The 24,198-nt window shown below is 41.7% G+C and overlaps 1 protein-coding gene across 1 annotated transcript in view; it reads left to right on the forward strand.

Annotated features, from left to right (window-relative positions):
* Positions 1 to 968: 968 nt before the first annotated feature.
* LOC309552843 (uncharacterized protein) overlaps positions 969 to 24,198 on the forward strand; it is a gene marked incomplete at both ends in the record, with an annotated part of 52,413 nt that continues 29,183 nt past the window's right edge. Inside the window, 5 exons of the mRNA XM_082253751.1 lie at positions 969 to 4,845; positions 5,080 to 5,280; positions 5,728 to 6,470; positions 8,925 to 9,897; positions 22,174 to 22,281. Coding sequence (XP_082109877.1) covers positions 969 to 4,845; positions 5,080 to 5,280; positions 5,728 to 6,470; positions 8,925 to 9,897; positions 22,174 to 22,281 — 5,902 coding nt within the window. The remainder of the gene's footprint in view (positions 4,846 to 5,079; positions 5,281 to 5,727; positions 6,471 to 8,924; positions 9,898 to 22,173; positions 22,282 to 24,198) is intronic.

Genomic DNA, 24,198 nt, shown 5'->3' on the forward strand with positions numbered 1-24,198 from the left:
CCACCTCAGATATATCCATACAGTCCACAACACAGATACCCACAACCTCTTTCATTAATCACTCTACAAACACTGCTCCCACCCCTGATACATCTATGCAGTCCACAACAGAAACCTCAACAATTTCATTTCCTGAACACTCTACTGAAACTCTACCCACCTCTGTTACCTCCATACAGTCTACAACAGGGATGCCAACAACCTCATTCACTGAAAATTCTACTAAAACTGTACCCACCTCAGATATATCCTTACAGTCCACAACAGAAATATCCACAGCTTTGTTAACTGGTCATTCAACTGAAACTGAACCCACCTCAGATATATCTATACAGTCCACAACAGGGATACCCACAACCTCATATCCTGAATACTCTACTGAAAATGTACCCACCACTGTTATATCCATACAGTCTTCAACAGATATACCAACAAGCTCATTCACTGATTATTCTCCTGAAACTGTACCCATCTCCGATATATCCATACAGTCCTCAACAGAGATACCCACAACCTCATTCACTGAACATTCTACTGAAACTTTAACCACCTCAGATATATCCATACAGTCCTCAACAGAGATATCCACAACCTCATTAACTGATCATTCTACTGAAACTGTACCCACCTCAGATATATCCATACAGTCCACAACTGAAATATCCAAAATCTTATTAACTGATCATTCTACCGAAACTGTACCCATGTCAGATTTATCCATACAGTCCTCAACAGAGATACCCACAACTTCATTAACTGATCATTCTACTGAAACTGTACCCATATCAGATATAGCTATACAGTCCTCAACAGAGGTTCCAACAACCTCATTCACAGAACATACTACAGAAACTGTGCCCACCTCAGATATATCCATAAAGTATTCAACAGAGATACCCAGAACTTCATTAACTGATCATTCTACTGAAACTGTACCCACCTCAGATATATCCATACAGTCCTCAACAATGATAACAACAATCTCATTCATTGATCACTCTACGGAAACTTCTCCCACTCCTATTACATCTATACTGCCTACAACCGAAATATCAACAAATTCATTTCCTGAACATTCTACTGAAACTGTACCCACCTCTGTTATATCCATACAGTCTACAACAGAGATACCAACAACCTCATTAACTGATCATTCTTCTGAAACTGTACCCACCTCAGATATATCCATTCAGTCCTCAAGAGAGATACCAACAACCTCATTCACTGAAAATTCTACAGAAACTGTATTTACCTCAGATGTATCTATACAGTCCTCAACACAGATACCCAAAACCTCATTACCTGATCATTCTACGGAAACTCTACTCACCTCAGATATATCCATAAAGTCTTCAACAGAGATACCCACAACCTCATTCACTGAACACTCTACTAAAACTGTACCCACCTCTGTTATATCCAAGCAGTCTTCAACAGAGATACCAACAACCTCATTAACTGATCATTCTACTGAAACTTTACCTGCCTCAGATATATCCATACAGTCCACAACTGAGATATCCACAACCTCATTAACTGATCATTCTACTGAAAATGGACCCACCTCAGATCTATCCATACAGTCCTCAACAGAGATATCCACAACCTCATTAACTGATCATTCTACTGAAACTGTACCCACCTCAGATATATCCATACAGTCCACAACTGAGATATCCACAACCTTATTAACTGATCATTCTACCGAAACTGTACCCACCTCAGATATATCCATACAGTCCACAACAGAGATACCCACAAATTCATTAACTAATCAGTCTACTGAAACTGTACCCACGTCAGATATATCCAGCAAGTACTCAACAGAGATACCCATAACCTCTTTAACTGATCATTCTACCGAAACTGTACCCACCTCAGATATTTCCATACAGTCCTCAACAGGAATACCCACAACCTCATTAACTGATCATTCTATTGAAATTGTACCTACCTCAGATATATTTATGCAATCTACAACAGAGATACACACAACCTCTTTAACTGATCAATCTAATGAAACTGTACCCACCTCAGATATATCCATACAGTCCACAACACAGATACCCACAACCTCTTTCATTAATCACTCTACAAACACTGCTCCCACCCCTGATACATCTATGCAGTCCACAACAGAAACCTCAACAATTTCATTTCCTGAACACTCTACTGAAACTCTACCCACCTCTGTTACCTCCATACAGTCTACAACAGGGATGCCAACAACCTCATTCACTGAAAATTCTACTAAAACTGTACCCACCTCAGATATATCCTTACAGTCCACAACAGAAATATCCACAGCTTTGTTAACTGGTCATTCAACTGAAACTGAACCCACCTCAGATATATCTATACAGTCCACAACAGGGATACCCACAACCTCATATCCTGAATACTCTACTGAAAATGTACCCACCACTGTTATATCCATACAGTCTTCAACAGATATACCAACAAGCTCATTCACTGATTATTCTCCTGAAACTGTACCCATCTCCGATATATCCATACAGTCCTCAACAGAGATACCCACAACCTCATTCACTGAACATTCTAAAGAAACTGTACCCACCTTAGAAATATCTGTACAGTCCTCAACAGAGATACCCACAACCTCATTCACTGAACATTCTACTGAAACTTTAACCACCTCAGATATATCCATACAGTCCTCAACAGAGATATCCACAACCTCATTAACTGATCATTCTACTGAAACTGTACCCACCTCAGATATATCCATACAGTCCACAACTGAAATATCCAAAATCTTATTAACTGATCATTCTACCGAAACTGTACCCATGTCAGATTTATCCATACAGTCCTCAACAGAGATACCCACAACTTCATTAACTGATCATTCTACTGAAACTGTACCCATATCAGATATAGCTATACAGTCCTCAACAGAGGTTCCAACAACCTCATTCACAGAACATACTACAGAAACTGTGCCCACCTCAGATATATCCATAAAGTATTCAACAGAGATACCCAGAACTTCATTAACTGATCATTCTACTGAAACTGTACCCACCTCAGATATATCCATACAGTCCTCAACAATGATAACAACAATCTCATTCATTGATCACTCTACGGAAACTTCTCCCACTCCTATTACATCTATACTGCCTACAACCGAAATATCAACAAATTCATTTCCTGAACATTCTACTGAAACTGTACCCACCTCTGTTATATCCATACAGTCTACAACAGAGATACCAACAACCTCATTAACTGATCATTCTTCTGAAACTGTACCCACCTCAGATATATCCATTCAGTCCTCAAGAGAGATACCAACAACCTCATTCACTGAAAATTCTACAGAAACTGTATTTACCTCAGATGTATCTATACAGTCCTCAACACAGATACCCAAAACCTCATTACCTGATCATTCTACGGAAACTCTACTCACCTCAGATATATCCATAAAGTCTTCAACAGAGATACCCACAACCTCATTCACTGAACACTCTACTAAAACTGTACCCACCTCTGTTATATCCAAGCAGTCTTCAACAGAGATACCAACAACCTCATTAACTGATCATTCTACTGAAACTTTACCTGCCTCAGATATATCCATACAGTCCACAACTGAGATATCCACAACCTCATTAACTGATCATTCTACTGAAAATGGACCCACCTCAGATCTATCCATACAGTCCTCAACAGAGATATCCACAACCTCATTAACTGATCATTCTACTGAAACTGTACCCACCTCAGATATATCCATACAGTCCACAACTGAGATATCCACAACCTTATTAACTGATCATTCTACCGAAACTGTACCCACCTCAGATATATCCATACAGTCCACAACAGAGATACCCACAAATTCATTAACTAATCAGTCTACTGAAACTGTACCCACGTCAGATATATCCAGCAAGTACTCAACAGAGATACCCACAACTTCATTAACTGATCATTCTACTGAAACTGTACCCACATCAGATATAGCTATACAGTCCTCAACAGAGGTTCCAACAACCTCATTCACAGAACATACTACAGAAACTGTGCCCACCTCAGATATATCCATAAAGTATTCAACAGAGATACCCAGAACTTCATTAACTGATCATTCTACTGAAACTGTACCCACCTCAGATATATCCATACAGTCCTCAACAATGATAACCACAATCTCATTCATTGATCACTCTACGGAAACTTCTCCCACCCTTATTACATCTATACAGCCTACAACCGAAATATCAACAAATTCATTTCCTGAACATTATACTGGAACTGTACCCACCTCTGTTATATCCATACAGTCTACAACAGAGATACCAACAACCTCATTCACAGAACATTCTACTGAAACTGTACCCACCTCAGATATATCCATACAGTCCACAACAGAGATACCAACAACCTCATTAACTGATCATTCTTCTGAAACTGTACCCACCTCAGATATATCCATTCAGTCCTCAAGAGAGATACCAACAACCTCATTCACTGAAAATTCTACAGAAACTGTATTTACCTCAGATGTATCTATACAGTCCTCAACACAGATACCCAAAACCTCATTACCTGATCATTCTACGGAAACTCTACCCACCTCAGATATATCCATAAAGTCTTCAACAGAGATACCCACAACCTCATTCACTGAATATTCTACTGAAACCCTAACCACCTCAGATATATCCATGCAGTCCACAAGAGAGATACTCAGAACCTCATTAACTAATCATTCTACTGAAACTGTATCCACCTCAGATATATCCAAACAGTCCTCAACAGAAATACCCACAACCTCATTAGCTGATTATTCTACTGAAACGGTACCTACCTCAGATATATCCATACAATACTCAACAGATATACCCACAACCTTATTCATTGATCACTCTACAGAAACTGCTCCCACTCCTTTTACATCTATACATTCTACAACCAAAATATCATTAACTTCATTTCCTGAACACTCTACTGAAACTATACCCACCTCTGTTATATCCATACAGTCTACAACAGATGTACCAACGACCTTATTAACTGATCATTCTACTGAAACTCTGCCCACCTCAGATATATCCTTACAGTCCACAACAGAAATATCCACAACTTTGTTAACTGGTCATTCAACTGAAACTGAACCCACCTCAGATATATCCATACAGTCCTCAACAGGGATACCCACAACCTCATTAACTGATCATTCTGCTGAAACTGTATCCTCCTCAGATATATCTATACACCCCTCAACAGTGATACCCACAATTTCATTAAGTGATCATTCTACTGAAACTGTACCCACCTCAGCTACATCCATACAATTCACAACAGAGATACCCACAACCTCATTTATTGAAAGTTCCACTGAAACTCTACTCACCTCAGATATACCCATACAGTCGTCAACAGAGATACCCACAACATCATTAACTGATCATTCTACTGAAACTGTACCCACCTCAGATATAGCCATACAGTCCTCAACAGAGATACCCACAACATCATTAACTGATCATTCTACTGAAACTGTACCCACCTCAGATATAGCCATACAGTCCTCAACAGAGATACCTATAACCTCTTTCACTGCCCATTCCACTGAAACTGTACCAACCTCTGACATGTCCATGCTGTCCACAACATGGATTCCAACTACTTCAGTCACTGAACACTCTAGTGAAACATTACCTACCACAGAAACATCCATACAATCTACAACAGAGATAACAACAACCTCAATACCTGATCATTCTTCTGAAACTGTACCTACCTCAGATATATCCATACAGTCCACAACAGAGATACCAACAACCTCTTTCATTGATCACTCTACAGACACTGCTCCCACCCCTGATACATCTATGCAGTTCACAACAGAAATCTCAACAACTTCATTTCCTGAACACTCTACTGAAACTCTACCCACCTCTGTTACCTCCATACAGTCTACAACAGGGATTCCAACAACCTCATTCACTGAACATTCTACTAAGACTGTACCCACCTCAGATATATCCTTACACTCCACAACAGAAATATCCACAACTTTGTTAACTGGTCATTCAACTGAAACCGAACCCACCTCAGATATATCCATACAGTCCTCAACAGGGATACCCACAACCTCATTAACTGATCATTCTACTGAAACTGTACCCACCTCCGATATATCAATACAACCCTCAACAGAGGTACCCACAACTTCATTAGGTGATCATTCTACTGAAACTGCATCCACCTCAGCTATATCCATACAGTCCACAAAAGAGATACCCACAACCTCTTTCATTGATCACTCTATGGAAACTGCTCCCACCTCTGATGGATCTATACAATCCACAACAGAAATGTCAACAGCTTCATTTCCTGAACACTCTACTAAACATGTACCCACAACTGTTATATTCATACAGTCTACAACAGAGATATCAACAACCTCATTCACTGAACATTCTACTAAAACTGTACCCAACTCAGATATATCCATACAATCCACAACAGAGATAGCCACAACCTCATTAACTGATCATTATATTGAAACTGTACCCACCACAGATATATCCATACATTCCACAACAGAGATACCTACGACCTCAATAACTGATCTTTCTACTGAAACTGCACCCACATCAGATATATCCATACACTCCTCAAAAGAGGTAACAACAACCTCATTCACTGAATATCCCACAGAAACGGTGCCTGCTTCAGATACATCCATAAAGTATTCAACAGTGATACCCACAACCTCATTCACTGAACATTCTACTGAAACTCTAACTACCACAGATATATCCATGCAGTACACAACAGAGATACCTAGAACTTCATTAACTGATCATTCTACTGAAACTGTATCCACCTCAGATATATCTATACAGTCCTCAACGGAGATATCCACAACCTCATTAACTGAACATTCTACTGAAATGGTACCCACCTCAGATATATCCATACAGTCCTCAACAAAGATAACCAAAACCTCATTAACTGAACATCCTACTAAAACTGTACCCACTTCAGATAAATTCATACAATCCTCAACAGATATAACCACAATCTCATTAATTGATCACTCTACAGAAACTGCTCCCACCCCTATTACATCTATACAGTCTACAACCGAAATATCAACAACCTCATTCACTGAACATTCTACTGAAACTGTACCCACCTCTGTTATATCCATGCAGTCTACAACAGAGATGCCAACAACCTCATTCACTGAACATTCTACTGAAACTGTACCCACCTCAGATACTTTCATACAGTCCACAACAGAGAGAGCCACAACCTCATTAACTGATTTTTCTACTGAAACTGTACCTTCCTCAGATATATCCATACAATCTTCAACAGAGATACCCACAACCTTATTAACTGATCATTCTACTGAAACTGAACCCACCTCAGATATATTCATACAATCTTCAACAGAGATACCCACAACCTTATTAACTGATCATTCTACTGAAAGTGTACCCACCTCAGATATATCCATACAGTCCTCAACAGAGGTATCAATAACCTCATTCACTGAATATCCCACAGAAACTGTATCCACCTCAGATATTTCCAAACAGCCCTCAACAGAGATACCTACAACCTTATTAACTGGTCATTCTACTGAAATGGTACCCACCTCAGATATATCCATACAGTCCTCAACAGAGATAACTACAACCTCATTAACTGAAAATTCTTCTGAAACTGTACCCACCTCAGATATATCCTTACAGTCCACAACAGAAATATCCAGCACTTTGTTAACTGGTCATTCAACTGAAACTGAGCTCATCTCAGACATATCCATACAGTCCTCAACAGGGATACACACAACCTCATTAACTGATCATCCTACTGAAACTGTATCCACCTCAGATATATCCATACAACCCTCAACAGAGATACCCACAACTTCATTAAGTGATCATTCTACTGAAATTGTACCCACCTCAGCTATATCCATACATTCTACAACAGTGATACCCTCAACATCATTCATTGAACGTTCCACTGAAACTCTACCCACCTCAGAGATATCCATACAGTCATCAACAGAGATTCCCACAACCTCATTAACTGATCATTCTACTGAAACTGTACCCACCTCAGATATAGCCATACAGTCCTCAACAGAGATACCTACAACCTCCTTCACTGCCCATTCCACTGAAACTGTACCCAGCTCCGACACGTCCATGCAGTCCACAACACAGATTCCAACTATTTCAGTCACTGAACACTCTAGTGAAACTTTTCCTACCACAGAAACATCCATAAAATCTACAACAGAGATAAGAACAACCTCAATACCTGATCATTCTTCTGAAACTATACCCACCTCAGATATATCCATACAGTCCTCAACAGAGATATCCACAACCTCATTCACTAATCATTCTACTGAAACTATTTCGACCCCTGTTACATCTATACTGTCCACACCAGAATCCACCTCAGATATATCCATACAACCCTCAACAGAGATACCCACAACTTCATTAAGTGATCATTCTACTGAAACTGTACCCACCTCAGCTATATCCATACATTCCACAACAGTGATACCCTCAACATCATTCATTGAACGTTCCACTGAAACTCTACCCACCTCAGAGATATCCATACAGTCATCAACAGAGATTCCCACAACCTCATTAACTGATCATTCTACTGAAACTGTACCCACCTCAGATATAGCCATACAGTCCTCAACAGAGATACCTACAACCTCCTTCACTGCCCATTCCACTGAAACTGTACCCACCTCAGATATATCCATACAGTCCTCAACAGAGATATCCACAACCTCATTCACTAATCATTCTACTGAAACTATTTCGACCCCTGTTACATCTATACTGTCCACACCAGAAATATCAACAACTTTGTTTACTGAACACTCTACTGAAACTTTAGCCACCTCTGCTCTATCCATACAGTCTACAACAGAGGCACCTACAACTTCATTAACTGGTTATTCTACTGAAACTGTACCCACTTCTGATACATCTATGAAGTCCACAACAGAGATACCCACAGTTTCATTCACTGTATATTCTAGTGAAACTGTACCCATAGGTACACAGTCCTCTATACCATCCTCCACCATAATATTAACTAATCAGTTTACTGAAAGTAGACCCACTTTTAATACAACTACGCAGTCCTCTACACAACTCTCTACTATATTTTCTACCAATCAATTTACTGATATTAGACCAACTTCTAATAGAACTACACAGTCCCCTACACAACCATCCACCATATTATCCACTAATCAATTTACTGAAAGTAGTTCAACTTCTAATACAACTACACAGTCCTCTACACAACCCTTTACCATATTAACCACTAATCAATCTACTGTAATTAGACCCACTTCCAATACAACTATACAGTCCTCTACACAGTCCTCCACCATATTATCCACTAATCAGTCTACTGTAAGTAGACCTTCTTCTAATACAACCACACAGTCCTCCACACTACCCTCCACCATATTATCCACTAATCAATCTACTGAAGTTAGACCCACTTCAAATACAACTATACAGTCCACTAAACAACAATCCACCATAATATCCACCAATCATTCTACTGAAGTTAGACCCACTTCCAAATCAACTATACAGTCCACTACACAACCATCCACCATAATATCCACTAATCATTCTACTGAAATTAGTCCCACTTCTAATACAACTATACAGTCCTCTACACTGCCTTCCACCATATTATCCACTAGTCAGTCTGCTAAGACTTCAACCCAGTCAACACCAACAACATTCATGCCTACTACCCAAGTCATTACCACAGAAAACAACACTAGAACAACCAAACCAGCTACAACCTCTACTACCAAAAAGCCACCAAGTACACAGCCAGGTGAGTGTGAGCTCACTAATATTTTGCTATATTTTCACCATACCCTTTCATTGTTTTTTTTTTTTTTTTCTTCCTTTGGATAACATTTTTTTCACCTGATGGATTAAGTGGATTTATTCCAAGTTCCCTCTGTACTTACCTTCGTGGGTGATGAGATGTCAGCATTCATGCAACACTTCTAGCGATCCAGGGATTAGAAATTCCTGCTCCTTTACTTCTTATTCTAGAGGTCTTTCTGGACAGATCAGAGCGCTCCTGATTGGTCAACGCTGATATGTGACCAATTTGACCAATGAGAAGTGCTCTGATCCATCCTGGATGCCCTGCAGAAAGAAGGGGTAGAAAAGCACGTATTTCAAATCCCTGGTTTGCTACGATGGCTGCGAGGGCCCTGACATCTCATAACCTATGGAGGTAAGTACAACAGGGACCGAGGGGATGGGGGTGGGGAGTATGCTGTTAGTTTTTTTTTTTTTCATGAAAAGGGTGAATGTACACGTTAATGTCCAGATTTAGAATTATTATGTGCAGAGACTTGCCAGTCTTAAATTTTTATTGCATTTTATATATATACTGTATATGTTTTTGAGTATGTATTTTAACAACAATAAGCATTCGTATTTTTAGTAGTATTATTCTTAAACATTTTTATTCATATTAGGAAAGCAAAGAAATTCTTAGTGAATTGTTAATTTTTTACTGTTTTCTAAACACTCAAGGAAAATCACCATTTTTTTTTCCTTTATCACCTTCTGCTCCTACCATGCAGTATAATTAAATAATTTTCTTTAGATCTACCAAGAATTTTGCAGGACGAAAGTCTATCTAACCAAATACAAAATGAGTGGATTGTTAAAATTGGGCTTCTGCTATTTAGTTTTTATAGTTTTTATAGATTTGAAGCAAACAAAATTTAAATTGTATGTTTCGGATTGCAAAGTTTATAGCCATCAAAAGGAACACAATCACATTGTTTTCACATTAAAGCAAGACTAAACTCTCTCAATCAACATTAACTATTTTATTCCTTATGCTTTTAGCATTAATACATAGATAGGAAGGTATAATATATTATATTTGATTGTTTTATTCCAATATATTTTGGTCCGACCACACTTGAGTATGGTCCGAACACATCTGGAATATTCTGTCTATTTCTGGTCGCCAGTCCTCAGAAGGGAGGTGATGGAGCTGGAGAGAGTCCAGAGGAGAGCAACTAAACCAATTAGGGGATTGGAGGATTCTAATTATGAAGAGTGCTTACAAGCACTTGCTTTATTCTCCCTGGAAAGGAGACTCCTGAGAGGGGACATGATAGCAATATACAAGTACCTCAACGGTGATCTCAACATCCCAACACTGTTCAGTCGAAACAAATGCATGAGGACACGTGGCCATACAATGAGATTAGAGGAGAAGAGATTTAACCTTAGGTCATGTAGGGTTTTTTTCACAGTAAGGGCTACAAGATTGTGGAATTCTCTACCACAAATGGTAGTTACTGCAGGGAGTATGGCTACTTTTAAAAGACTATTGGACATACATCTCAAGGATCAAAACATTCAGGGGTATGTGAGATGATTGCATCAAAACACACCTACACAGGTTGAACTGGACAGACTATCGTCTTTATTCAACCTCAACTACTAAGTAACTATGTAATTTGGTTTCAAAGACTAACAAAACAATATCTCAATCAATAGAGAGAGGCGATGGAACTTTCCTTTCAACTCAATGGGAACCAAAACCCAAGGCTAAAAGTGCGAGAGAACAGTAAGGCACATTCATATAACAATATAGAATTTGGTCATTTCTCATCATCTGTCACATGGACACAGTGAAGCAATAGGTCAAATACCTGCGTAGCAAACTTATGTACTATGGGCAGGTGAGGGACTTAGCATAATATAGAACGGATGATGTGCATATATAGATGCATATCAACTGCATCAGAACAAACACCCCTATGACCTAAGGTCAGGGTGCAGGGAGGGGTATGTAAAGATCTATGCTGTGATGCTGTCTGACTGGTGTTTAGAAGTTGACAGTGGGGAGGAGAGCTGTTATTGGATTGGGGAATTTGAAAGCCAAGTTATCTGTCAATAACCTGGCTTGGCTAAAGTACAGTATATGAGTTTCGTGTTGTAAGCTCATCTGGTAGAATGGCAGGAGGAAGTGAAGTTAGAAGAAAGAAAAAAGAGGGGGTGGGATGGGAGGGGATAGGTGGGGGAAAGGAGTAGGAAGTGAAGGTGTGAGGAGAGGAGGGGAGGAGAAAAAAAGAAAGAAAGAAAGAAGGAGGGGAAGGAGGGCGTTACTGGTTATAGAAAGTAAGGGAGGGGAGGAGATTATCCATCCCACTCTCCTAGGTCTAAGTATGGACAAAGCTATGGGGGATTCATGGCTTTTGCATAGTCTGCAGTTTTACTAAAATGGAACCAACATGCCCAGGTCTTTGTGAATTTAGCAGGGGTCTCCCTTGCCTGATGGCCAAGTTCCTCCGCTTCGACTACTATTCCTATCCGACGAAACCAGTCTGAGATTGTTGGAGGAGTGGTGGAGTGCCATAGTACCAGGACACACATTTTTGCTGCATTGACTAGGTTCATAGCAAATGATTGGTGGTAAGCTGTTCTAGAGAGGTAGGTGTGGTGAAGCAGAAATTGGGCTGGAGAAAAATCGAAGGTATACGTCGTTATCCGTGTAATGATACAATATACTTCTTTCCAGTATGTTTGGAGTCAGGGGCATGACCACCAAATGTGTAGGAGAAAGCCTATGTCATTGTTACATCTCCAATATGTAGGTGGAATGGTGGGTGATATCTTATGAATAGTGTTGAGCGAACACGGACTGTATTATTTGTGTTCGTACCGAATAATTGGATTTTTTTTACCCGAACACGGACACGGACACTTTACTGTATGTTCGGGTAAAAATCCGTGTTCGGTCGTTTTATTTCCGGGTTTTGCATGCTTTGGCGCTCTTTTCATGGCGGGCTTTCAACAGCCAATCAACAAGCGTTTAACTGGTGTGCCTTAAGCCATCCCAGCCATGCCTGCAAATGTATCAGTAGCTGTGATTGGCCATCTGAAGCATGTGACCAAGTCTTTATAAGTTCGAGGCAGCGCCGCAGCGGCGTCATTCTGCTGCTTAGATCAGGTAGAGAGCACACATCAATGTGCTGGCTGCTGATTAGGGAAAGACAGGCAGGAAAAAAACATTTGTGTCCGGATAGAATTGAGGGACAGGTCGGAGTTTTTTAGGCAGGGCGAGTTGTAGGCATTTTAGGGATAGAGTCTGCTGAATTTTAGGGAAAGGGTGTTCTACAAACTACAATCGATATTGCTGTGTGGGGTCTGCACTTAGTCCTGATCTACGATCTCTTCTCAATCCTGTTAGGGATAGAGTCTGCTGAATTTTAGGGAAAGTGTGTTCTACAAACTACAATCAATATTGCTGTGTGGTGTGGGATAGGAGATAGGCAGGTGTCAGTGATCCACATCCATTTTTCTGTGTGGGCTGCAGTGAACACAATCTTTTTGGGGTGCAGTGAACACAATCTTGGTGCAGTGAACACAATCTTTTTGGGGTGCAGTGAACGAAATCCTTTTGGGGTGCAGTGAACACAATCTTTGTGGGGTGCAGTGAACACAATCTTTTTGGGGTGCAGTGAACAAAATCCTTTTAGGGTGCAGTGAACACAATCTTTTTGGGGTGCAGTGAACAAAATCCTTTTGGGGTGCAGTGAACACAATCTTTGTGGGGTGCAGTGAACACAATCTTTTTGGGGTGCAGTGAACAAAATCCTTTTGGGGTGCAGTGAACACAATCTTTGTGGGGTACAGTGAACACAATCTTTGTGGGGCGCAGTGAACAAAATCCTTTTGGGGTGCAGTGAACACAATCTTTGTGGGGTGCAGTGAACAATCTTTGTGGGGTGCAGTGAACAATCTTTGTGGGGTACAGTGAACACAATCTTTGTGGGGTGCAGTGAACAAAATCCTTTTGGGGTGCAGTGAACACAATCTTTGTGGGGTGCAGTGAACAATCTTTGTGGGGTACAGTGAACACAATCTTTGTGGGGTACAGTGAACACAATCTTTGTGGGGTGCATTGAACAAAATCCTTTTGGGGTGCAGTGAACACAATCTTTGTGGGGTGCAGTGAACGCAATCGTTTTGGGGTGCAGTGAACAAAATCCTTTGTGGTGTGCAGTGAATACAATCTTTGTGGGGTGCAGTGCACAATCTTTGTGGGGTACAGTGAACACAATCTTTGTGGGGTGCAGTGAACACAATCTTTGTGGGGTGCAGTGAACAAAATCCTTTGTGGGGTGCAGTGAACACAATCTTTGTGGGGTGCAGTGAACAATCTTTGTGGGGTACAGTGAACACAATCTTTGTGGGGTGCAGTGAACAAAATCCTTTTGGGGTGCAGTGAACACAATATTTGTGGGGTGCAGTGAACAATCTTTGTGGGGTACAGTTATCACAATCTTTGTGGGGTACAGTGAACACGATCTTTGTGGGGTGCAGTGAACAAAATCCTTTGTGGGGTGCAGTGAACACAATCTTTGTGGGGTGCAGTGAACAATCTTTGTGGGGTACAGTGAACACAATCTTTGTGGGGCGCAGTGAACAAAATCCTTTTGGGGTGCAGTGAACACAATCTTTGTGGGGTGCAGTGAACAATCTTTGTGGGGTGCAGTGAACAATCTTTGTGGGGTACAGTGAACACAATCTTTGTGGGGTGCAGTGAACACAATCTTTGTGGGGTGCAGTGAACAAAATCCTTTTGGGGTGCAGTGAACACAATCTTTGTGGGGTGCAGTGAACAATCTTTGTGGGGTACAGTGAACACAATCTTTGTGGGGTACAGTGAACACAATCTTTGTGGGGTGCAGTGAACAAAATCCTTTTGGGGTGCAGTGAACACAATCTTTGTGGGGTGCAGTGAACACAATCTTTTTGGGGTGCAGTGAACAAAATCCTTTGTGGTGTGCAGTGAACACAATCTTTGTGGGGTGCAGTGCACAATCTTTGTGGGGTACAGTGAACACAATCTTTGTGGGGTGCAGTGAACACAATCTTTGTGGGGTGCAGTGAACAAAATCCTTTGTGGGGTGCAGTGAACACAATCTTTGTGGGGTGCAGTGAACAATCTTTGTGGGGTACAGTGAACACAATCTTTGTGGGGTGCAGTGAACAAAATCCTTTTGGGGTGCAGTGAACACAATATTTGTGGGGTGCAGTGAACAATCTTTGTGGGGTACAGTGAACACAATCTTTGTGGGGTGCAGTGAACAAAATCATTTTGGGGTGCAGTGAACACAATCTTTGTGGGGTGCAGTGAACACAATCTTTTTGGGGTGCAGTGAACAAAATCCTTTGTGGGGTGCAGTGAACACAATCTTTGTGGGGTGCAGTGAACAATCTTTGTGGGGTACAGTGAACACAATCTTTGTGGGGTGCAGTGAACAAAATCCTTTTGGGGTGCAGTGAACACAATCTTTGTGGGGTGCAGTGAACAATCTTTGTGGGGTGCAGTGAACAAAATCCTTTGTGGGGTGCAGTGAACACAATCTTTGTGGGGTGCAGTGAACAAAATCCTTTTGGGGTGCAGTGAACACAATCTTTGTGGGGTGCAGTGAACAATCTTTGTGGGGTACAGTGAACACAATCTTTGTGGGGTGCAGTGAACAAAATCATTTTGGGGTGCAGTGAACACAATCTTTGTGGGGTGCAGTGAACACAATCTTTTTGGGGTGCAGTGAACAAAATCCTTTGTGGGGTGCAGTGAACACAATCTTTGTGGGGTGCAGTGAACAATCTTTGTGGGGTACAGTGAACACAATCTTTGTGGGGTGCAGTGAACACAATCTTTGTGGGGTGCAGTGAACAAAATCCTTTTGGGGTGCAGTGAACACAATCTTTGTGGGGTGCAGTGAACACAATCTTTGTGGGGTACAGTGAACACAATCTTTGTGGGGTGCAGTGAACAAAATCCTTTTGGGGTGCAGTGAACACAATCTTTGTGGGGTGCAGTGAACACAATCTTTTTGGGGTGCAGTGAACAAAATCCTTTTAGGGTGCAGTGAACACAATCTTTGTGGGGTACAGTGAAAACAATCTTTTTGGGGTGCAGTGAACAAAATCCTTTTGGGGTGCAGTGAACACAATCTTTGTGGGGTACAGTAAACACAATCTCATACTTCTGAACATTTGAGGGTGCTGCCTGTTCCATACTCCTCCTACTCCTCATCCATCCTTTTAGGGGTAGAAACAATAGTAATTGGGGCCTAGTGTGGTGGTGTACGTGTGAGATACATACACTTTTTTTGATCATATTTCCTATTCTGCTATTCAATAAAAACCTTTGGGGATCAATTAAATTGCGGGATAGTCTGTGTCGGTACGTGTGAGATCAACTTTTCCAAGTTTTTGAGGTTCATCTCATTCTTCTGAAGATTTGAGGGTGCTGCCTGTTCCATACTCCTCCTACTCCTCATCCATCCTTTTAGGGGTACAAACAATAGTAATTGGGGCCTAGTGTGGTGGTGTACGTGTGAGATACATACACTTTTTTTGATCATATTTCCTATTCCGCTATTCAATAAAAACCTTTGGGGATCAATTAAATTGCGGGATAGTCTGTGTCGGTACGTGTGAGATCCACCTTTCCAAGTTTTTGGGGTTCATCTCATACTTCTGAAGATTTGAGGGTGCTGCCTGTTCCATACTCCTACTCCTCATCCATCCTTTTAGGGGTACAAACAATAGTAATTGGGGCCTAGTGTGGTTGTGTACGTGTGAGATACATACACTTTTTTTTTTATCATATTTTCTATTCCGCTATTTAATTAAAACCTTTGGGTATAAACAATTAAATTGCGTGATAGTCTGTGTCGGTACGTGTGAGATACACCTTTCCAATTTTTGGGGCGCATCTCATACTGCCGAGGTTTTGAGGGTGCTTCAGTCTGCCTCCTGCCTGCTCCTCCTACTCCTCTTCCTCATCCTGCCTTTAGGGTACAAAAAATTGTAATCGGCGGGGCCTAGTCTGTGTTTGTACGTGTGAGATACACCGTATTATAAAATTTTTCCTATTCCGCTATTCAATATACACCCTTTTGGAGTGTAAAAAATTTAATTACGGCATAGTCTGTATCGGTACGTGTGAGATACACCTTTTAAATTAGTTTGGCGCATCTCCTTCCCCCGCCAAGGATTGCAGGGCACTTCAGTTTGCCTCCTGTTCCCAACTCCTCCTACTCCTCTTCCTCATCCTCCCTTTAGGGTAGAAAAAAATGTAAGCGGGCCTAGTCTGTGTTTGTACGTGTGAGATACACAGTTTTTTATCCTATTCCGCTATTCAATATACACCCTTTTGGTGTAAAAAACATTAAATTGCAGCATAGTTTGCATATTTGACTGTCAGATACACCCGTGCGATACTGTTGTTGTTTTGTTCCGCTATTCAATAAACACCTTTCTAGGGCAAGATCTTAAATTACAGAAATATGAGGAGACCGTCAAATAAGGGCCGTGGCCTGGGTCGTGGTGCTGCTGGTAGAGCTCCTGTTGCAAGGAGAGGACGTGGTCGATCTGTGCCAGCTACACGCACAAGTCAAACACCTTCCTCAAGTGTGAGTAGGCGACAGAACCTGCATCAGTATTTGGTAGGGCATCATGTGCCTCTAGATGTGATGAGGCCTGAAGAAGTACAGGCGATAGTAGATTGGGTTGCTGACAGTGCCTCCGGTTCCTTCACATTGTCTCCCACCCAGTCTACTGCAGAAAGGTCAGAGTTGGCACCTGCAGCCAATGTCCAACCGTCTTTCACCACACCCCCTTGGAAATCAGGCAAGCAGTCTGAGCCCCAATCCATACAGCAGTCTCTTCTTCTTTTTGAGGACTCTGTCAGCAGGGTTTCCCAGGGCCATCCACTTAGCCCTGCCCCAGAAGTTGAAGAGATTGAGTGCAGCGATGCCCAACCACTTATTTCTCAAGATGAGTACATGCAAGGACCATCGCAGCACGTCTCCGATGATGACGAAATGCAGGTGCCAACTGCTGAGGCGTTCAGCATTGTGGAGACCGACAAGGAGGGCAGGGGTGAAGACTGGGTGGAAGATGATGTGGAGGACGATGAGGTCCTCGACCCCACATGGAATGAACGTCATGCAGGTGACCTGAGTAGTTTGGAGGAAGAGGCAGTGGTCGCACAGAGCCACCAGCACAGCAGAAGAGGGAGCAGGGTGCAGAAGCGGAGCGGCCGTGCCCTAGACACTACGCCTGCTACTGCCCAACGCAGCAAGGGAACGAGCACACCAAAGTCAGGTCAAAGGAGTTCTCTAGCGTGGAAGTTCTTTAGAAAATGTGCTGATGACAGGACACGAGTGGTTTGCACCCTGTGCAATCAGAGCCTGAAGCGAGGCATAAACCTTCTCAACCTGAGCACAACCTGCATGATCAGGCATCTAAGTGCAAAGTACGAGCTGCAGTGGAGTACACACCTTCAAAACCAAGAAACGTCTCTGGCTCATCCTGCTTCCTCTTCTGCTGCATTCTCGGCCGCTCCAGCCACATCTGTAGTCATACCGGCACCTGCCACCCCGCAAACAGACGATCTGTCAGCAACACCACCACCTGGGTCACCAACAACCATCTCCACAATGTCCCGTGGAAGCGTTCAGCTTTCCATCTCCCAAACACTTGAGAGGAAGAGGAAGTACCCCCCTACCCACCCGCGATCCCTGGCCCTGAATGCCAGCATTTCACAATTATTGGCCTTTGAAATGCTGTCATTCCGTCTGGTGGAGACGCACAGTTTTAAAAAGCTTATGTCGGTGGCTGTCCCACAGTACGTCGTGCCCAGCCGCCACTACTTTTCCAGGCAAGCCATCCCTTCCCTGCACAACCAAGTGGGGGTAAAAATCAGGTGTGCACTGCGCAACGCCATCTGTGCCAAGGTCCACCTAACTACCGATACGTGGACCAGTAAGCACGGTCAGGGGCGTTATATCTCCCTAACGGCACACTGGGTAAATGCAGTGGCGTATGGGCCTGAGGCGGATAGCAATTTGGCGCACGTCCTTCCACCACCGAGGATTGCAGGGCGCTTCAGTTTGCCTCCTGTTCCTAACTCATCCTACTCCGCTTCCTCATCCTCTACCGCCTCCTCATCCGGACAGCGTAACATCTTCACCACCAACTTCAGCACGGCCAGGGGTAAACGACAGCAGGCAGTTTTACAACTTGCCTGTTTGGGGGACAAACCACACACCGCGCAGGAGTTGTGGAGGAGCATGGAACAGCAGACAAATGAGTGGTTGCTGCCAGCGAGCCTCAAGCCCGGCCTGGTGGTGTGCGATAATGGGCGAAATCTCATAGCAGCTCTGGGCCTAGCCGGTTTGACGCACATCCCTTGCCTGGCGCATGTGCTGAATTTTGGTCTGAATTTTATAACACAAAGTAGTTCCTTTGCGTTATTATACATATAGCAAATTATCAATCAGGAACTATGTTTAAGAATAAAAGGGGGGGGGGGGGCATCCGTGTTTCCCACTTCCTAACTCTGGTTATTTAGGTATAAATTAGATGGGGGGGGGGGGCTTGGTGTCAGGATGAGAGAGCAAAGGGTACCTTAGAAGGGGTCGTGGGAATTTAGGGAAAACAGTCTTACCCTATGTGGATTGCTCCCTCTGCAGCTTTAGTGTGGGTATGGAGGTTAGTAAAGGCCAATGAAGTAGATTTTATAGCATTACCGTTTCATGGTAGAGAATACATAGTATCAAGCAGTAGTCTACTCTAGCAGGAGTTGGAGGAGGGTAGGGTAATGCGGTTGGTGTAAAGGCCCAAAATACTCTTTTAAACTAGAACACATAAAGTATATAGGATATAATAGAGGGGGGGATGAAAGTCCCATGTCCCCATGTTAGACATCAAGGAGAGGAGGCCCACGGAGGATAGGTGTAATTTTGTAATCTGTCTGAAATAGACTATAGAAGTGATATAGGTGTCTCAAGCAATGGTTGTTATGATATGTAGGGTGGAGGGGGAGCTCTGAACAGAGAAGTGATGGGATTCTCTGATGGGACAATGGAGTAGCAGGAGCAGGGAGGTATTGAAGGACCCAGCCCCATGAGCCTCATCTTGGTAGTAGGAACATAAGCATATAACAATATAATAAAAAAGCTGCAGCCATTAATGAATCATTTGTAGGTAGGATTTGAGGAGGGGGGAAAGGGGAGTAGATCTACGATCCAGGGAAAGGGCAGTATGGATAGGCAGGGGTCATTTGATGATGGGAGTCCTAGCGGTATCCATAGATGAAAGTCTTCATGCAGGGTGAGCAGCCTTGTAGGTCATAGCAGAGGTGAGATTGGGTTTCTGGAGAAAGTCAGTGTAAAGTAGCTGATGCTGTGGTAGGTCCCCAGTGGGAAGAACTGAAAACTAGATGGACACATACCTCTGGCTCTGGCTTGCAGCATCAAGTATCGAGGATGAGGACTATAGAAGTCTAGTTATGGTGGGTGCACAGTGGGGAGGGATCCCTGGCAAAGGTGGGATGTGGTTCCAGTCACATAACATATATCTGGAGAACATGGTAAAGCTTGAGAGAGAACTCAGAAAGAAAAAAAAAAAAAAAAAACAAGAAAAAGAAAAACCTCTAAGCCAGAACAGTCAGGGGTGTGTGAAATACAGAACTTATCTGAGAGACTGTTGAAAAATGGGAGGGTGCCTCAGTTGTCTCGGTGTGCCCTGCGGCGTTCTGGAGACTTGGGCAGGCTTGTTCCCTGGAAGGGCCCAGAGGGGGTGGACAAGGGATGATCTCTGGTCGGGGTGCTTTGGCGTTTGCTTCTCTGATCCAGCACTTCTAGGAGGTGGGCGGAACTTGCTGTACCAGTTTGGCACATCAATAAACGGAATGCCTAGAATCTCCTAAAAAGACTGCAAATCTTCCAGGACTTGCAGATGCACACACAGTGCGGCCCCTGTGTGGTGGCTGTAAGGCAAAAGGGAAACTTCCATTTGTAATGGGTTCCTCTGGTTGGAAGCTCATCAAGCAGGGGACAGAGATCGCTACGATGTTGGAGGGTCACGGTGGAGAGATCTTGGAATATGCAGATTTCTGCTTCAGCATGGGAAAGTTGGATTCTGCTGTGCGCTTTTCGGTTCCACCGACTCAGGCAGGCCTCAGGACGGGAGATTGTGACACCTCCCGCAGTTGTCTAAGTCTTCAAGATTATGATGCATATCCTGGAGCTGTATTGTATGTGTGTCAATCGTCTCACAGGGGATGGCTGTGCTTTGATGAGCAGCTGTTTTTTCTACCTCCTGTACCCTTTCCTCTAGCACCTGGATGTCAAGGCGCAAATCTGTAATGGCGGCCAACAGGGTATCCTTAATGTTTGCTGCAATGGTGTGCAGATCTTGCAGACAAGACTGTTGCTGGAGCATCAGGGAATCAGCTGAAGTGGAAATAGTGCAGGTCCCGGCGGTTCCTGTGCTGGAGGCAGATGATGACAGGGAGTGTCTTTGAAAGGAGGCCGCCATTCTGCTCGCTGGGGATCAAACGATTTCTGGGATGGTCTAGCTGAGTTATCTGCTCGGGTTCCGAGAGGAACAGGAGCGGGTAGCTGAAGGCCTGCAGGTTGATTTTCCCATAAAAAAGGGCTGAAGAGAGCCTCTGATAAAGCTTGGTAACGTCCCCTGATGGCGGGAGCTCAGGGATCATGCATCCATCTTCCTCCGAGGTCAGACCATGCCCCCCTATTACATATTTGCTTGTTTTAGACTTTTTTTTCCACATTACTTCAGTTGCTTCTTGGTTTGTGGCCTAGGCCAAATAATGTCATACAATCCCAGGATACTTCATGGACATTTTTGTCTTTCATGTGGAAGAGGAGAGGAGGGGCTTTCTCTGCTATGCACATCTTCCTGCCTGCATGCCTAAGATTAGGGCAGATGGATTACAGGAAGTAAATGCTTCATGAATCCTCTGCCCTTACCCAAGATGGCCATGCCTAGAAATGCTAGGGGGGTGTATTTCAAATGAATTTCTCAACAAAATAAATCATGGAGACATTGATGAATAGGCGAATTTGCTTTGAATATAAAAAAAAATTAATAAAATTGAGTTTTTAGTTTGTGGTGCTCAGACAAAATGTAATTCCAACTTAAGAAATAAATGATTGTACAGCATAAATCTCAGTATCAGAGTGATATTTTTGCAAAATGTAAACTTACGTGTCTTTATGTCATGTCTTTGAAGGAGTCAATTGTGAAAATGGTGGTTATTATGATGGAAACAAGTGTGTATGTAAAAATGAAAACTTCTACGGGTTCAGGTGTGAATTCATCGTGAGTGAAATTAAAAAAGGTAGGTTTATTTTCATCCTATAAATTAATTATATACACTAATGGTGGAGCATGATATCTGAGAAAACATTTGAATGTTGTTATTATTTAGAGCGCCCAACATTATATTCACAAGGTGCCCAAAACTCACACAATGGCTAAACATTGTCCGATCTGAGCCTTGCCTGAGATGATTGGGCATGGATTGGGCCATCTAAGGGTCTGTAATCACTCCAGAAATCAGTGAAAATAAAAGTAAAATATAAGAAAGACCTCTTATAGTGTCATATTTTTAGAGGAGGGCTTATTTAATTCAAATGCTGTAAATAAGGATGGTATTTCTCGCGCGTTTTGTTTGTTATTGTCAAAAAAAAAAAACCCTTAAAAAAGACAAAATACACTAAATATATGAAAATAAACTGAAAGAAAATCTTGTTTTTCTTAATTTTGTTCTACATTTTTAACATATTGTATATATAAATATATATATATATATATACATCTATATATATATATATATATATATATATATATATATATATATATATAATCCAGATATATCTATAGCTATATATATATATATACATATATATATATATATATATATATATATATATATATCTATATATATATATATATATATATATATATAGATATATATATATATATATATATATATATATATATATATATAATTTATTATAACTTGCTAAACTTCCCCCACAAAAATAACCTCATATGATGAGTAATAAACATTACATAGTTTTTCTGAGGGACATACTGTTATTTCGAGATTTTTTTTAGAAAATAGAAAAAATTGATTCCAGGTGACAACTAAAAAGATATAGAGACATTTTTTTTTTTCCTTTTTTTTGTTGTCTTTATCATACCATTATATATTAAGAAATATAAAATATTGTTAAAATATGTAATTAAAAAAAAAAAAACGTACTGTTTACTTTTTTTTCAAACTCCTTTCACTTTTTTTTATAGTCTTGCATTTATTGAAAAAATGTCAAGGCTTCTCTAAAATGATGGAGATTCGCTATGCAGTAAACCCTGGTATTCAAGGAAATGGTGATTCTTTTTCTGTGTCATTATTTACCTATGCATTCATGTGCACCGTAACTTCTCAAATGCTAAATTTCATTGTTTGTTAGTATATGGTGCACATGCATTCAGGGAAGCATTGGCATTTATATGAGTACAGAGGCATACAGAGGCATTCAGCCATTCACTTCTATGGTTGGCTGCACTCCCTATCTGCAGCTCTCCAAACGTGGGGATATGACATTTTTTTAACCACTTAAGGACCAGGCCTATTTCTTACATTTGTTATTTACAAGGTAAAATTTGTATTTTTTGCTAAAAAATTACTTAGAACTAGTGATCGACCGATATCGGTTTTTCATTGCTGATACCGATACCGATATTTTTGCCAATGCATTTCGGTATCGGCCGATATTGGCCGATATTTTCATACATTTAAAAAAACATTTTATTTTTTATTTTTATTACTTGACATGTACTTTTGCAGACAAAGAGCGACAGGGTACCCAAACAACCAATGGATGAAAAGCCTGTGTATAACCTTAGTAGGTCCAATGGGGACTCCTTGGTGCAGAGTCAGATCAGTGAGAAGGCTGGAAGTTAGGGAGCGCTTCTGGTAATAATTGCATTAATGAAATCAGTCACAAACACCTGATGGTAAACGGCATAGTGATGGAAAAAACTTAAAAAAGGCTCCACTCCAAGGAAAGGTCCAATAACACACAGTTTATTGCATAAAATCAATAGAAATTAAAAACACACACTGGTCGGATGTCGGGCTGAACCCGTGTACTTGCCCCCCACCGCCGATGTACTGCTAGCTGGGTTTCTGGCCAGTGTCAACGTTGCCAGCAGGCGTCTTTGCCGTCACAAGGATGGATGGATGCTT

The sequence above is a fragment of the Pelophylax lessonae genome, assembly GCF_965119305.1.
Source record: "Pelophylax lessonae genome assembly, chromosome: 4".
Classification (NCBI taxonomy): domain Eukaryota; kingdom Metazoa; phylum Chordata; class Amphibia; order Anura; family Ranidae; genus Pelophylax; species Pelophylax lessonae.